Raw genomic sequence first — 13130 nt, 5'->3', positions numbered from 1 at the left:
AGAAACCAGCACACACATCGGCCTCTGTAGCGGAGATTACTCTTATCAATGAAAAATAAATAACAATAAAATAATATATTTTTATGAATGCTTGATCTATAAGCCTGATGCCAAAGCAAATAAAAAAAGTTTACGATCGGCCTCTGTGGAGAGATAACTTTTTTATGTTATCAGTAATAAAATTATCTGAAACAGCGAAAATTAAATACCCTTATGCCATTTATCTAAATATATTTTCATTGACAAAATGCAACCTGTTCGATAGGCTATAAACAAGTCTCAAATTTATATATATTAAAGAAAGCCGACAAGAACTCGAGTTACCAAGACACTTTATTTTTAATAAAACAAACTATTATTCATAGAAACCCAAGTACCCCATTTGTGTAAGGGTATTCAAGTGGGGAAGCCATAGAGTTCATTAAGATGCGATCCTCAGTTTAGTCGAAGCAATCAGGCGGTTAAGAGTGACGATCCCGGCACCTAGAAACAATTAATCTAATAAGCTGTAATATAATGACGAGCATTTGCATAATTGGAGCGGGAACAGGCGGCCTTTGCAGTGCCCGACATGCGATTGAGAATGGATTCGAAACAACTGTGTTTGAATTATCAGACCGCATCGGAGGAACCTGGGTCTACAACGATGCAACGGGCGTTGTCAACGGAATCGAAGTTCACAGCAGCATGTACAAAAACTTACGGTAGGATCACCTACATATATCCCTTTAAAAGGGTATAATTCATACCTTCGATCATAGCACCAATTTGCCCAAGGAGGTCATGGGTTTTCCGGACTTTGAAATTGCCGAAAATGAGGTGTCCTATGTGAGATCTGATGAAATGTTGGACTTCTTCGAGCAATATGCGGATCATTTCAAACTAAAGCAGCATATTCGATTTAATTCCTATGTGATTCGAGTAGTTAAGAAGAACGAAAAGTGGCAAGTAAGTTGAAGGGACACCTGAATTAGTCCATTTCTAACTCAACACCTTGCAGGTCCTTGTGAAAGATGTGGTGACTAATAAGATCGCCTTCCATTATTTCGACAAGATATTGGTGGCAAACGGACATTACCACACTCCCAACTACATTGAAATTCCCAATATGAAGCTCTTTAAAGGCGAATCCATGCATAGCCACGATTTCAGAACAAATGAAGTGTTCGAAGGCAAGTCAACGCTGTCCAGAAGGTAAAAATCACCGATGATATTCTTAATTTTCAGGCAAAGCCGTCCTGGTTATTGGTGGGGGCCCAAGTGGTATGGACTTGTCCAACATTATATCCAGAGCGGCAAAACGAGTTACGATAAGCCACCACGTGACGGACATTGGAGATAATATTTTCTTTGACAATGTCCGCCAGAAGCCAGATGTCAGGGAGCTTGACGAGCATGGAGCCTTCTTTGTGGACGGGTCATACGAGCAGTTCGACACCATTTTCTATTGCACAGGGTTTAAGTATGCCTTTCCCTTTCTGAGTGTTGACTCGGGGATCTACGTCGAGGACAAGTACGTCCAGGATCTATACAAACAATGCATTAACATACGGAACCCATCGATGGCATTGATTGGCTTGCCATTTTACGTTTGCGCAGCACAAATGATGGATCTTCAGGCCAGATTCGTCATGAGCTACTACAGCGGAAAAAACACATTGCCATCTCCGGAGGAGATGCTAAAGGACACCCAGGACAGAATGAACAAACTTTGGAATGAGGGCTACCGCAGACGTCAAGCCCATATGCTGGGACATAATCAAGTAGGTTTATCCCTGAAACGATTTATATGTACGAGAGACTTTTATTTTTACTCCTCAAGGTTCACTATTACACGGATTTGGCGGAAACCGCCGGAGTTAAGAACATAAAGGCTGTTATGGCAAAATTGCACGACGAAAGCAGCAAATGCTTCAATGAAAACCTTCTTCATTTTCGAGAGGATATCTTTAGAATAGTGGATGATGAGAATTTTATCAAAATAAATTAGTAGAAGAAACCATGACATTTCTTAAAGTAACGTTAAGTAAACGAAGGCAGACACACAATTAAGAAAGCATTCACTAAAACATTTTACATTCAAAACTGGGAATTTTTAAATTAAATAACCATTAATTTAATAATCTTTAGCTTAGCATTTACAGCCGAGGAAGAAAACCTTTTTTTGTAATCTTTCTAAAATGTTATTTAATTGTTTGAAATAAAAAAATCTTTAAAAATTCATAATTAACCAAAAAATGCATTAAATTCAATTCGGAAAGTGTTTTTGTCTTAGTTGTCTTAGTCCAAATTTTCGACTATTTCTATGCAATTTGGCCGTTTCTCTAATTGGGGTACCAGGCGAACAGAAACCAGCAGCAAGCAACTGAAAACTGTTATAAAAAGTCCAAGTTTCGAACCATTTAGGAGCAAGCGAAAGTAACGGCTGTTTTCCCAAAATGCAACTCTGGGCAGGCAGCTCAGAGAGGGATAGCAAGAGTCCAGAAAAGAAGAGAGCAGACAACACAGAGTTGTATTTTGGGAAAGAAGCCAGGTTTGAGTCTCCGCTGACTTTCGCTTGCTCCCATAAGGTTCGAAACTTGGACTTTTTATAACACTTTATACCAGTTTTCAGTTGCTTGCTGCTGGTTTCTGGTTGCCTGTTACCCCAATTTGAGAAGCAGGCAAATTGCATGGAAATTTTCGAAAATTTGGATGGCTGCTGTAGGGAGGTTTTTGTAATGGGGTTGTTGTTGCAATCAAATGGCTGTGCCGGCGGTAAAAGGGTATAAATGCATAAAATAAAAAAAAAATGTTTATACCAGTTATATAGTTTATACCACTTATCAATTAAATAAATAAATAAATATTTAACTTAAATATTTTTTATTTTCTTAAATATTATAATTTTCAGTTAACGGGGGAAATAAATATTAATTTAAGTCGCAACTAAAGCTAGAGGAATTAAAAATAATTTCAGCAGCCCATCCAAATTTTCGACAATTTCTATACAATTTGGCCGTTTCTCAAATTGGGGTACCAGGCGAACAGAAACCAGCAGCAAGCAACTGAAAACTGTTATAAAAAGTCCAAGTTTCGAACCATTGATCTTGAAGTCAGCGAAGACTCAAACCAGATGTGACCATATTGTAAATTTTTTGGCTAAAATGTTGCTAAAATGCACCTGGGCACACTGAAAAATTTGCTCATTTGCATCAGTGATGCTCATCTCCATCAGTGATGCTCATCTAGCTATATTGCAATATTGGGAGGCTATAAAATCAGACTTTGCATCAGTGATGCTCATGTAGCTATTTTGCAATATTGGGAGGCAATATATCAGGCTTAATAGCAGTGATGCTCATCTAGCTATATTTCTTTATCGGGACAAAATAGATAGATGAGGATCACTGATGCAAAGTCTGATTTTATAGCCTCCCAATATTGCAATATAGCCAGATGAGCATCACTGCCATTAAGCCTGATTTTATAGCCTCCCAATATTGCAATATAGCTAGATGAGCATCACTGATGGAGATGAGCATCACTGATGCAAATGAGCAAATTTTTCAGTGTGCCCAGGTGCATTTTAGCAACATTTTAGCCAAAAAAATTACAATATGGTCACATCTGGTTTGAGTCTTCGCTGACTTCAAGATCAATGGTTCGAAACTTGGACTTTTTATAACAGTTTATACCAGTTTTCAGTTGCTTGCTGCTGGTTTCTGTTCGCCTGTTACCCCAATTTGGGAAACGGGCAATTTGCATGGAAAATTTCAGAAATTTGTATGGGCTACTGCAGGGATGTTGTTGTAAAGGGGTTGTTGTTGCCATCAAGCTGTTATTGTCGGCAACAAATAGGTATAAATGCATAAAATGAAATATTACAGTTTATTCCAATTATTACTTTTGCCCAAAAGTTTTTATAACAGTTTATACCAGTTTTCAGTTGGTTGCTGCTGGTTTCTGTTCGCCTGTTACCCCAGTTTGGAAAGCGGCCAAATCGAATGAAAAAATTTGCTCATTTGCATCAGTGATGCTCATCTCCATCAGTGATGCTCATCTAGCTATTTTGCTTTGATGTTTCTTTCATTTTCCACCGCAAGAATGCCCTTCCATTGAGCCTGTTTAAATTATCCCACCCAAAAAAAACCGCATCCTCCTCATAACTCAAAAATAACGCATTTTTTAAGGTTTATTATTTATTTCAGCTTAAAATAAATAAAAGAAGAAAAGGTGAGGCATGTGGGAATGTCGGAGGTCGTTCCCAGTGTTTTCGACTCGGTCTTGGTGGCACTTGGTCCACTTCTGCTCCTCCTCGTCCTGATCCTGCTTGCCAACGTTCTCTGTCTCGCCTTCGGCACCCGCTTTCAGTTCCTGGCAGCTTGCTGCAATTAAATTTAAAAAAAGGGTGCGATTTATTTTGATAATTTTTCAGAAACAAAACAAATTTCAGGTTCATAACTCAGCCAGAAGTGCATGAAATTTAATTCGTAAAGCTGTTCCGAGTTGCCTTTTCTAAGCCTAACAAAACTGCATACTACGTTTAGGGTTCTTTTCAATTTCATTTTTTCTCAATTATTTAGAATTTTAATGATGGTACCCCTTACATATTTTTGCAAAAATGGAGCGATATATTTTTGGGGAAAATAACTAATTTTCAAAGGTTCATAACTCAGTCAAAAATGCATGAAATTCATTTCGGAAAGTTGTTTTAAGTTGGTTATTCTAAGCTTATCAAAACTGCCTACTTAGTTTTGCTTTAATACTTACCTGTAATTTTTAAATAATTGTTTAAACAAAAATGAGCAAGAAACTAATTTTCAAAGGTTCATAACTCAGTCAAAAATGCATGAAATTCAATTCGAATTATTTCAATTATTTAACCAGAATGGCTCGATTCTTAGTGATCCAATTGCAATCTGCAAGGGTATACAAACTTCGGCGTGTCGAAGTTAGCTTCCTTTCTTGTTTTTAATTTCATTTTGTGCCAATTAATTAATTTAAAATTTAGTAACTTCTTATAAAAATTTGAAAAAATGGTTAATTTTTTTAATCATTTTTAGGAAAGATATAAAATTTTAAGAATTCATTTACTCACCAAGTTTGAATTCGAATTTAAATATTCATATTATGGTTCATCTTTAATAAGCAACAGGTGACTTTTGCCTATCACTACTGTCCTTTTTTCTATCCGTATGCCTTCAAAGCAGCCGAAATATTCACATTCTTTAAATGTATTAAGAAACAAACACTTGTTTGAAGATGTTTGTTTAGTATTTTCTCCGCAACTTGTTGAACTACCTTTGCCTTTTATGCAGCGGCCATTCAGTGATGTTATTTTTTTGTGAGCAAAAAAAAACTGGATTAATCAAAATGAACAGCTTAAAAAAAGTCGAATTCCTAGAGAAAAAATCTACCAAAAACAATATAAGTAATTAGTTTATTTTCACATTAAGTATTCGCCCAGGGAGCCAAAATAAACGAAACGTTCTGGTCACACTAAACCTCCTTCGCAACATCAACTTCTTGCATAATTTACGAAGCACCTCTCAATTCACTTTCAAAGTTCGCTGATTTAGGTGGTCTGGTTCTTCGAAAGAGTGCTCCGTCATGCAGTGTCCGTTCCTCAACCGCTTCACGGCCAGCTTCGTGCGCAATTACGCTGAGGTGCTGACCCAATCCTACGCGATGTACTGCCCCGTGGTGGGCAAAACTCTGAACGCGGGCGAGAAGAAACTTTCACTCGTCGCCTCGCTGCCATATGCGTCGACGGCCACAAGGTCGTACTCTACATCGACGGAGAGCAGTCGCTTTGCAGTGGCTGGTGACGTAAAGGCCGCCGACCCTGAGCCCGCTGTGGCCCCCGTCTCCGCGGAGACCTTTCCCTACGAGCGCTTCTTCAACGAGCAGATCATGAAAAAGAAGCGGGACCACTCCTACAGGGTCTTCAAGAAGGTGAACCGTCTGGCTGGCGACGGGCTGTTCCCGCACGCGCTGGAGTACTCTGAGCGGTCGGAGAAGCCCATTACTGTGTGGTGCTCCAACGACTACCTGGGCATGTCTGCCCATCCGGGCGTGAAGCGTGCGGTGCAGGAGGCCCTTAACATGCACGGATCGGGGGCCGGGGGAACGAGGAACATTTCTGGCAACTCGCTCCATCACGAGAGGCTTGAACGGAAGCTGGCCGAGCTGCATCAGAAGGAGGCCGCCCTGCTGTTCACGTCGTGTTTCGTGGCCAACGACTCTACGCTCTTTACGCTTGCAAAACTCTTGCCCGGCTGCCAGATCTTCTCGGACGCTGGCAATCACGCCTCCATGATAATGGGCATACGGAATAGTGGCGTTCCGAAGCACATTTTTCGCCACAACGACGTCGACCACTTGCGCTCGCTGCTGAAGCAGGTGGACAAGAGCACCCCGAAGATCGTAGCATTCGAGACAGTACATTCCATGACGGGGGCTATATGCCCGCTTGAGGAGCTGCTGGACGTGGCCCACGAATACGGGGCCATTACCTTTATCGATGAAGTTCACGCCGTGGGACTGTACGGGGACCACGGCGCCGGAGTCGGAGAACGTGACGGTGTGCTGCACAAAATGGACATTATATCTGGTACCCTGGGCAAGGCGTTCGGTAACATCGGTGGCTACATTGCCGGGTCCGATAAGCTCGTTGACATGATCCGGTCGTACGCGGCTGGATTCATTTTCACCACCTCCCTTCCACCCACCGTGTTGTGCGGAGCCCTGGAGGCTGTTAATATCCTGGCATCGGAGGAGGGTCGTCAGCTGCGGCACATGCACCAACGCAACGTCTCCTATCTGAAGAACTTGCTAAAACGCGAAGGTAAGATGTAATTTTAGAATTTATGTAATACGAATTTAAGGTTATAGTTACACTTTCGTCTCACTTTAAGTGTTGGCTATATTTAGGAAGATATATATACCTACCCATTACTTTCCTTTTATTGATTGCCATCTGGTTTTCCGCTTCAGGTTTTCCCGTCGAAGATACGCCCAGTCATATCATTCCAATCAAAATCGGCGATCCTCTGAAGAGCAGCCAAATCTCAAACGTGCTAATGGAACACTTTGGACACTACCTGCAGTCGATCAATTACCCAACGGTTGCCCGCGGCGAGGAGAAACTCCGACTGGCCCCGACACCTTTCCATACTTTCGAAATGATGAACGCCCTAGTTACCGATCTGAAGAAGGTGTGGGAAATGGTGGATCTCTCGACCAACGTTCCGCTTTCGCCGACCGGCTGCATGTTCTGCAACTCGGAGAGCTGCTGGCATCAGGACGCGTCTCCGGACCTTGAGTGTGCAATCCCCAACTGCCCCCGCTTGGAAATCTCTGTTGCCGCATAAGTTCTTCCTCCTAACCAAGGCACGCGTCTTAGCTGAAGCATTCGAAATATTTACCTTTGCCTAAAAATTAATCTAGTGGTTTATGGACATAAATAAACAATGGTATTTGGTGCAATAAATATGATGTAATAATTCAATGGTTAAGGGTAAGGCCAAGAGGGGTGATAAGACAGGCCAAGTGTCACCTTCGATAAGGGAAGTTGCGTGTTTCACGAGCAAAGTACATTAGCTCGCAAATGGTATTTAAATTAAGAAATGGCACGAAAAAGAGTCTCTTTGAACGTTGACCCAAAATCGAAAGACATTCGAACGAATAGTGGTCAGCAGAAGTGGAATAAACTTTATTCCAAAAACCTTCCCTAAAAGTATTAATGGTTTTGTTGAAATTGAGCTTTCGTTATCTATCTATATTGGGCTTACTTGGTCTGAAATAAAATGATGAAATGAATACAAATTAAATAGAAAGGTAGATAGCTTCATGACGCCAAAGTTTGTATACCCTTGCAGTATGCCAATACATCAAATTACCCTTTCACTTTGTTCCAAATTTCCAAATAAACTCACAATACCTTTAGCAAGGGTATATTTTGCAGTCACATAATGAAACCACAAAAATTGTGTCTGATAGCATGACTCAGCCATCCATTAAAGGCTCCATTTTAGTTGATGTATACTTAATTTTTTTTATTTTTTGATAAGCGTAAATGTTTGGAAACATTCGCCTATCACTAGCTAAACACTTGGAGATTGTATACAATAATTCTGCCAAAGAGGTCTGTACTCGATTCGAAGACGAACTTAATCTTTGAACACGCCTTTTCCCGGGCTGTATCTTTAAGCTGAAACCGCTGAGGAGAGTTGATATCTTCTGGATAAAAGGAATCTTGATGTAACTGGGCTCCATCTGCTGCATACATTATGATTTCCGATTTTTGACCAGCGAATCCGCCTTGAAATTGAAACTCAAACCCCGAGACATTTTGGGGTTCGTCAAAACTAACAATAATCCATTGGGGAGTTCCCTAAAACGACCGCTTAATTTAGAGAAAGAATAGTTTTTACAGAGAGAAAACCAATACCTCATCTGAACTCCAGGATGTATCTTCTTGGGCATCAAACATGAATTGCTTTCCATACTGCTTCACTTCTTTGTTTAACACTGAGCTTACTCTGAAATTAATATTGTTAGAAATGATAATTATAAATTAAAAACTAAATACCTGCAGGAATAGTTAATTTTAGCTAAGATATTCATTTTATTATCAAAATTGTAAATAAACAAAAACCGCGAGGTTATAAGTATTAGAGATGAGCAACTTTAGCTTTTCGGAAAAATTTAAATTTTAAAGCTAAAGTTTAATTCCATAAGAATTATTTTTATATTTTAAAGTTACTAGCAATGCTTTTCTAAATTTCAATTAATTAATTTATTTATTAATTTTCGATTTGTAAAGTTCGTGAGTATTTATCGATAGGCAAACCCCCAGCTTGCAGCCCTGGCAAGAAACAGCTGGCAGTTTTATCAACATTTATAAACTATAATGATTAAAGCCATTCTGGTATTTAACAACCATGGAAAGCCAAGACTTTCCAAGTTCTACCAGTATTTTGTGAGTGCTCAGCCGTACTACAGACCCGGATAATGTTCAGTTCGATATTTTCCTTGCAGGACGAAAGCCTGCAACAACAAATAATCAAGGAGACCTTCCAGCTGGTGTCCAAGCGGGACGATAATGTTTGCAACTTCCTCGAGGGCGGCAGGTGAGTGCAAGACCTATTATAGTGCATCTATTAACCCCTTCCAATGCTCGTAGCCTGATTGGCGGATCAGATTACAAGCTCATCTATCGCCACTATGCCACGCTGTACTTTGTGTTCTGTGTGGACTCCTCGGAGAGCGAACTGGGAATCCTTGACTTGATACAGGTCTTCGTGGAGACCCTGGATAAGTGCTTTGAGAATGTCTGCGAGCTGGACCTGATATTTCACGCCGATGCCGTCCACCACATTCTGTCAGGTTTGTAGGGCAATCCCTGAAGATCTTTTTATTGATTTACTTGGCTTCTAGAACTGGTCATGGGCGGAATGGTGCTGCAAACCAACATGAACGACATAATGGCCAGGATCGAGGAGCAGAACAAGATCGTCAAACAGGAGGCGGGCATCTCGGCAGCGCCAGCACGAGCCGTGAGCGCCGTGAAGAGTATGAACATTCCTCAACAGATTAAGGACATCAAGCTACCTGATCTGCCGCAGGCAATTAAGGACTTTAAGTTCTGACAAATGTACGTTTTTCGCAAAACTCGCATTTTTCAAAAATAAGTGAGACCTTTTGATATTCCACAGTTCTTCAAGAATTTCCAACGGCAGTCAACGTCCTCCATGGACTGCTGATTCATTTACACTAGGCCTCATTTATCCAATGTATCTCCCCTTACCGAATAAATATATATATGCAATTTAACTGACACTTCCGTTGTTAAAATGTGCATACAAATTCGTTGAGAGGTCTGTGCGGAAGCTGTGTCTCTATCTTATTTTAATATTTAAATTCGAACGTTGTAAATGTAATAACATGTACATATAAAATATTCTATTATTCTATTATTCATCAACTGTTTGGACCGGGACACTCCAGATCATCTTCCTCGCCGATCTCCAGCATAACTTGCATTATTTTCCGTTTCAGACGCTTGCGAGAGAGCTCAGAGTTAAGATTGCGAAACTCACAGGCGATTAGCTCTCCAAAAGCATCCCACTGATCCCGGACTGGGGCGGTGGCGGATGTGGCCACAGCAGGTGGCTCTGCCAGGCGACTCGGAACAGGGGAAGGCGTCGCAAGGGCGGACAGAGCAGGCATGGGCATCGGTTTCGGTTCGTCGACCTTTTCTATCTCTTCGCTTTCAATGACAGCCTCTATAAATATTGATTCCAAGCTTTCAACTGAAGATTGGGTGGGTTTTTCCACATCTTCGTCGCGGTCTGTGTAGCTGTAGTCCAGCTTAGCTATTTTCTACAAAAATATATAGATAAGAAATGCTTTAGAGAGTAGGAGTGACAACTAGGTAGCGCACCTTGCACTGTGAACTCTGCTGATATCCTGGCCTGGGTTCAATCACGGAACGGAGGAACATCAGCGTTTTGAAGTGCTCCCAGCGGCAGGTTTTCTCGGGCAGCTGACTGGAACTGGAGCCACCGGATTCCTCCAGGCGACGCTCCAACTTCTTCAGCTCGGAGTTGAATTGGTTGCGCAGGTTGTGCACCTTCTTTCCGTAATCGTTCTTTGTAATCCCGAGCGTGGTGCAGATGTGTGCGATGGCCTTCGCGCGACAGTCCTTATTTTTATACAGCTCCGAAAAGTGATTCCATAAACAATCCGAGTCACGGTACAGCTCAATGAGCTTTGATATCTTTTCTCGGCTCCAAATAGTGGGTTTCCGTCGCTGGCGACCCTCTCTTTTTACAGGGGGCAATTCGCCGTCGCCGTCCGAAGTATTAGGCATTGTTTTTATTATTATTCAATATTTTTGTTAATAACAAATTGCCAGTGTGCCCAAGTCTCGGGATTGAAATATTCCCCAAGGGACTAAACTACATTAAATTAAATGCACCCACATATTAGAGTCCGGATTTGATTCTTATTTTAAAATACAAAGTTAAGTAGAAATGCCGACCTATTTTAATAAGTGTATTTATTCGAGTCGCACTATTATTTAAACTGTACTTTCAACACTAATCGATATAAATTAATCGATTGGGTTCGGTGGTGTTTTTCTAACTGCAGTATTTTTTGGTCGGCAAATCTATCGAATAAAGCGAAACAAATAATTGTTCTTCGTATATAAATAAAATAGGTAATTATATTAAATAAATGCATCCGCGCGCGCCGTAAGCTATTGAAAAATGTGTGCGGCACACGCGAAACAAAAGTAAATCCGTTATCCGTGCTGGCTATGGTGACGAGGGACCACTTTACTGATAAATACGGCCGACGCCCACTGAACAGTTTCCTTTACAGAGACTTGGATAAATGCGAATTGGGTAAGTGTGTAATTAAACAAAAGGTGGCTTCTGGCAATCCGAAACGAATAACGCTTTTTCAATTACAGACTGGACGCGGAACACACTTGAGCCGCCAGCGAACGAGCCCCGAACGTAAGCGCAATGTCACAAGTAATACCAAACACGCCCACACCCCAAATGCTGACGACATCAACGCCTATAGAACCCATGAAACCACCACCAGCGTTTCCCACGCTAGGCGTCGCTGCACATTTAAGCGAGCAGGCGTCGGACGTGATACTAAGGGCCTCCACGATTTTTGGCGATATGAAGCACCATAGTGCGGCGGCGTCTTTGGATCTCGAGAATGTGCACAACGGAGTCGGAGCTGCTGAGACTGATAACAACGGGAGTGCGGGTGAGGACGGGTCGCCGTACGGTGGCAACTCAAAGATCCGCATCATGCCGACAATCAAGCTGCTGGCCACGCCGCACGTGTCGGACCCCAAGCGCAAGTTCGTGTGCCCCTACGACAACTGTACAAAGAGCTACGGCAAGAGCTCCCACCTGCGCTCCCACCTCACCTGGCATACGGGCATCAAGCCCTTCGTCTGCAACGAGCCCAAGTGCGGCAAGGGCTTCACCCGCTCGGACGAGCTCAACCGGCACCTGCGAACGCACACTGGCGAAAAGCCCTTCGAGTGCATCCAGTGCACCAAGAAATTCTCGCGCAGTGACCACCTCACAAAGCACCTGGCCACCCATGACAGGCAGCTGAAAAGCAGCCCGCCCAAGCGGTCTGTGCCGAACGCCGTGCGTCTGAAGCCTTCAAAGAAGCACTCCTCGGAGTCGGAGCCCTCGGGGTTCCACTTCATGGCCGCCATGAGCGGCTGTTCCGATCAGAACGTGGACCAGCAGCACCAACTCCATCAGCAGCAGCTGCAGCAGCCGGCGGATATCGTTGACTACCAGCACAAGCCGCTGAAAATAAAGCTGGAGCGGCCAGAGCACAGTGACAAGTACCAGATCGTGGCGCCTCCGCACGCCCCTGAGAACCAGAGCCACAGCCAGCTGCCATCCTTTCTGAACCAGGCCAAGCCCGAGGTGAAATACGAGCCGGCCGACGAAATTGTAAATACACTCTCTCAGTTACCGCCGCAGGATGGCCCCGGCACCTACGGCATGCCCCAGTTCGTGCAGGACCGACCCTTCCGCTGCCGGCAGTGCGAGAAGCGGTTTAAGCGGCAGGACGACCTTAACCGGCACATACGAACGCACACCGGCGAGAAGCCCTACGCCTGTCCGCAGTGCTGTCGCCGATTCGTGCGGAGCGACCACTTGAAGAAGCATCAGCAAACGCATTTGAAGATACGATAGTTGCATAATTAACTACCCCATAAGTCGCAAGCCATTGGCATCCAAACCCAATATTTATATTGGCTGAAACGGGCGTGTGTGTCGGGTGACGCACTCAGTACAATAAATTTAAATAAATTTGCAATTTAACAATATATTCCTATACATGTTTAATGCTGGCCCTTATATCTCAATTTGTATGTATGTATTTTGTAAATAAGTCGTATGCAATTTTAATTTTAACTTAAACCGATCTGTGTTGCCAGAACATGAAGATATATTTTTAAAAATTAAAACCCTATGCTGTTTTTTTTACTTTCTGGCTACTGTGCTACTCGCATCTCTCCTTTAATATAAAAACTAATGCAGTATACCTTCTCGTGCTTATTTATTGGCTCAAGGGAGTCCATTAATGGG

The 13130-nt window shown here is 42.5% G+C and overlaps 6 protein-coding genes across 7 annotated transcripts; 4 read left to right on the top strand and 2 right to left on the bottom strand.

The window, feature by feature from the left end:
• Window positions 1-460: 460 nt before the first annotated feature.
• Fmo-1 (Flavin-containing monooxygenase 1) lies at window positions 461-2239 on the top strand. Its single transcript, XM_017163001.3, has 5 exons — window positions 461-704; window positions 762-948; window positions 1001-1172; window positions 1228-1763; window positions 1823-2239. The coding sequence occupies exons 1-5, from the start codon at window positions 517-519 to the stop codon at window positions 1988-1990; spliced, it is 1251 nt and encodes a 416-aa protein (XP_017018490.1). The 5' UTR covers window positions 461-516; the 3' UTR covers window positions 1991-2239.
• A 3221-nt stretch (window positions 2240-5460) lies between these two features.
• Window positions 5461-7474, top strand: Alas (5-aminolevulinate synthase). Its single transcript, XM_017163255.3, has 2 exons — window positions 5461-6829; window positions 6979-7474. The coding sequence occupies exons 1-2, from the start codon at window positions 5593-5595 to the stop codon at window positions 7353-7355; spliced, it is 1614 nt and encodes a 537-aa protein (XP_017018744.1). The 5' UTR covers window positions 5461-5592; the 3' UTR covers window positions 7356-7474.
• Window positions 7475-8012: 538 nt separating this feature from the next.
• On the bottom strand, window positions 8013-8725 carry LOC108072026 (nuclear receptor 2C2-associated protein). The gene is made up of 3 exons (XM_017163007.3): window positions 8576-8725; window positions 8435-8525; window positions 8013-8377 (listed from the first exon to the last, which is right to left on the bottom strand). Exons 1-3 carry the CDS (start codon window positions 8608-8610, stop codon window positions 8084-8086), a joined length of 420 nt encoding a protein of 139 aa, XP_017018496.1. The 5' UTR covers window positions 8611-8725; the 3' UTR covers window positions 8013-8083.
• A 105-nt stretch (window positions 8726-8830) lies between these two features.
• On the top strand, window positions 8831-9823 carry or (AP-3 complex subunit sigma-2 or). Its single transcript, XM_017163216.2, has 5 exons — window positions 8831-8965; window positions 9025-9116; window positions 9170-9372; window positions 9424-9640; window positions 9702-9823. Exons 1-4 carry the CDS (start codon window positions 8897-8899, stop codon window positions 9633-9635), a joined length of 576 nt encoding a protein of 191 aa, XP_017018705.1. The 5' UTR covers window positions 8831-8896; the 3' UTR covers window positions 9636-9640; window positions 9702-9823.
• A 53-nt stretch (window positions 9824-9876) lies between these two features.
• On the bottom strand, window positions 9877-11066 carry LOC108072167 (uncharacterized). The gene is made up of 2 exons (XM_017163215.3): window positions 10430-11066; window positions 9877-10368 (listed from the first exon to the last, which is right to left on the bottom strand). The coding sequence occupies exons 1-2, from the start codon at window positions 10856-10858 to the stop codon at window positions 9967-9969; spliced, it is 831 nt and encodes a 276-aa protein (XP_017018704.1). The 5' UTR covers window positions 10859-11066; the 3' UTR covers window positions 9877-9966.
• Window positions 11067-11139: 73 nt separating this feature from the next.
• LOC108072166 (zinc finger protein 436) lies at window positions 11140-13009 on the top strand. Of its 2 annotated transcripts, XM_070284034.1 has the most exons (3): window positions 11140-11396; window positions 11465-11510; window positions 11581-13009. In XM_070284034.1, the coding sequence occupies exon 3, from the start codon at window positions 11586-11588 to the stop codon at window positions 12732-12734; it is 1149 nt and encodes a 382-aa protein (XP_070140135.1). In that variant the 5' UTR covers window positions 11140-11396; window positions 11465-11510; window positions 11581-11585; the 3' UTR covers window positions 12735-13009. The 2 variants fall into 2 exon arrangements, with proteins under 2 accessions (XP_070140135.1, XP_017018703.2); XM_017163214.3 differs by having other exon boundaries at window positions 11141-11396; window positions 11465-13009.
• Window positions 13010-13130: the final 121 nt, after the last annotated feature.

Source organism: Drosophila kikkawai, chromosome 2R, assembly GCF_030179895.1.
Source record: "Drosophila kikkawai strain 14028-0561.14 chromosome 2R, DkikHiC1v2, whole genome shotgun sequence".
In the NCBI taxonomy this organism is placed as follows: domain Eukaryota; kingdom Metazoa; phylum Arthropoda; class Insecta; order Diptera; family Drosophilidae; genus Drosophila; species Drosophila kikkawai.
This window is presented reverse-complemented; position numbering and strand designations above follow the sequence as displayed.

What these genes read in the sequence shown, in the direction of transcription:
- Fmo-1 (XM_017163001.3), top strand. Translation starts at nt 517, where the DNA reads ATGACGAGCATTTGCATAATTGGAGCGGGAACAGGCGGCCTTTGCAGT. An exon ending in AGAAGAACGAAAAGTGGCAA is followed by an intron (nt 949 to 1,000) that starts GTAAGTTGAAGG and finishes AACACCTTGCAG; the next exon opens with GTCCTTGTGAAAGATGTGGT. An exon ending in AACAAATGAAGTGTTCGAAG is followed by an intron (nt 1,173 to 1,227) that starts GCAAGTCAACGC and finishes CTTAATTTTCAG; the next exon opens with GCAAAGCCGTCCTGGTTATT.
- LOC108072167 (XM_017163215.3), bottom strand. Translation starts at nt 10,858, where the DNA reads ATGCCTAATACTTCGGACGGCGACGGCGAATTGCCCCCTGTAAAAAGA. An exon ending in AGCAGAGTTCACAGTGCAAG is followed by an intron (nt 10,369 to 10,429) that starts GTGCGCTACCTA and finishes ATATTTTTGTAG; the next exon opens with AAAATAGCTAAGCTGGACTA.
- LOC108072026 (XM_017163007.3), bottom strand. Translation starts at nt 8,610, where the DNA reads ATGAATATCTTAGCTAAAATTAACTATTCCTGCAG. An exon ending in AAAATTAACTATTCCTGCAG is followed by an intron (nt 8,526 to 8,575) that starts GTATTTAGTTTT and finishes TATTAATTTCAG; the next exon opens with AGTAAGCTCAGTGTTAAACA. An exon ending in CATCCTGGAGTTCAGATGAG is followed by an intron (nt 8,378 to 8,434) that starts GTATTGGTTTTC and finishes CGGTCGTTTTAG; the next exon opens with GGAACTCCCCAATGGATTAT.
- Alas (XM_017163255.3), top strand. Translation starts at nt 5,593, where the DNA reads ATGCAGTGTCCGTTCCTCAACCGCTTCACGGCCAGCTTCGTGCGCAAT. An exon ending in GAACTTGCTAAAACGCGAAG is followed by an intron (nt 6,830 to 6,978) that starts GTAAGATGTAAT and finishes TTTCCGCTTCAG; the next exon opens with GTTTTCCCGTCGAAGATACG.
- LOC108072166 (XM_017163214.3), top strand. Translation starts at nt 11,520, where the DNA reads ATGTCACAAGTAATACCAAACACGCCCACACCCCAAATGCTGACGACA.
- or (XM_017163216.2), top strand. Translation starts at nt 8,897, where the DNA reads ATGATTAAAGCCATTCTGGTATTTAACAACCATGGAAAGCCAAGACTT. An exon ending in CCAAGTTCTACCAGTATTTT is followed by an intron (nt 8,966 to 9,024) that starts GTGAGTGCTCAG and finishes TTTTCCTTGCAG; the next exon opens with GACGAAAGCCTGCAACAACA. An exon ending in AACTTCCTCGAGGGCGGCAG is followed by an intron (nt 9,117 to 9,169) that starts GTGAGTGCAAGA and finishes CAATGCTCGTAG; the next exon opens with CCTGATTGGCGGATCAGATT.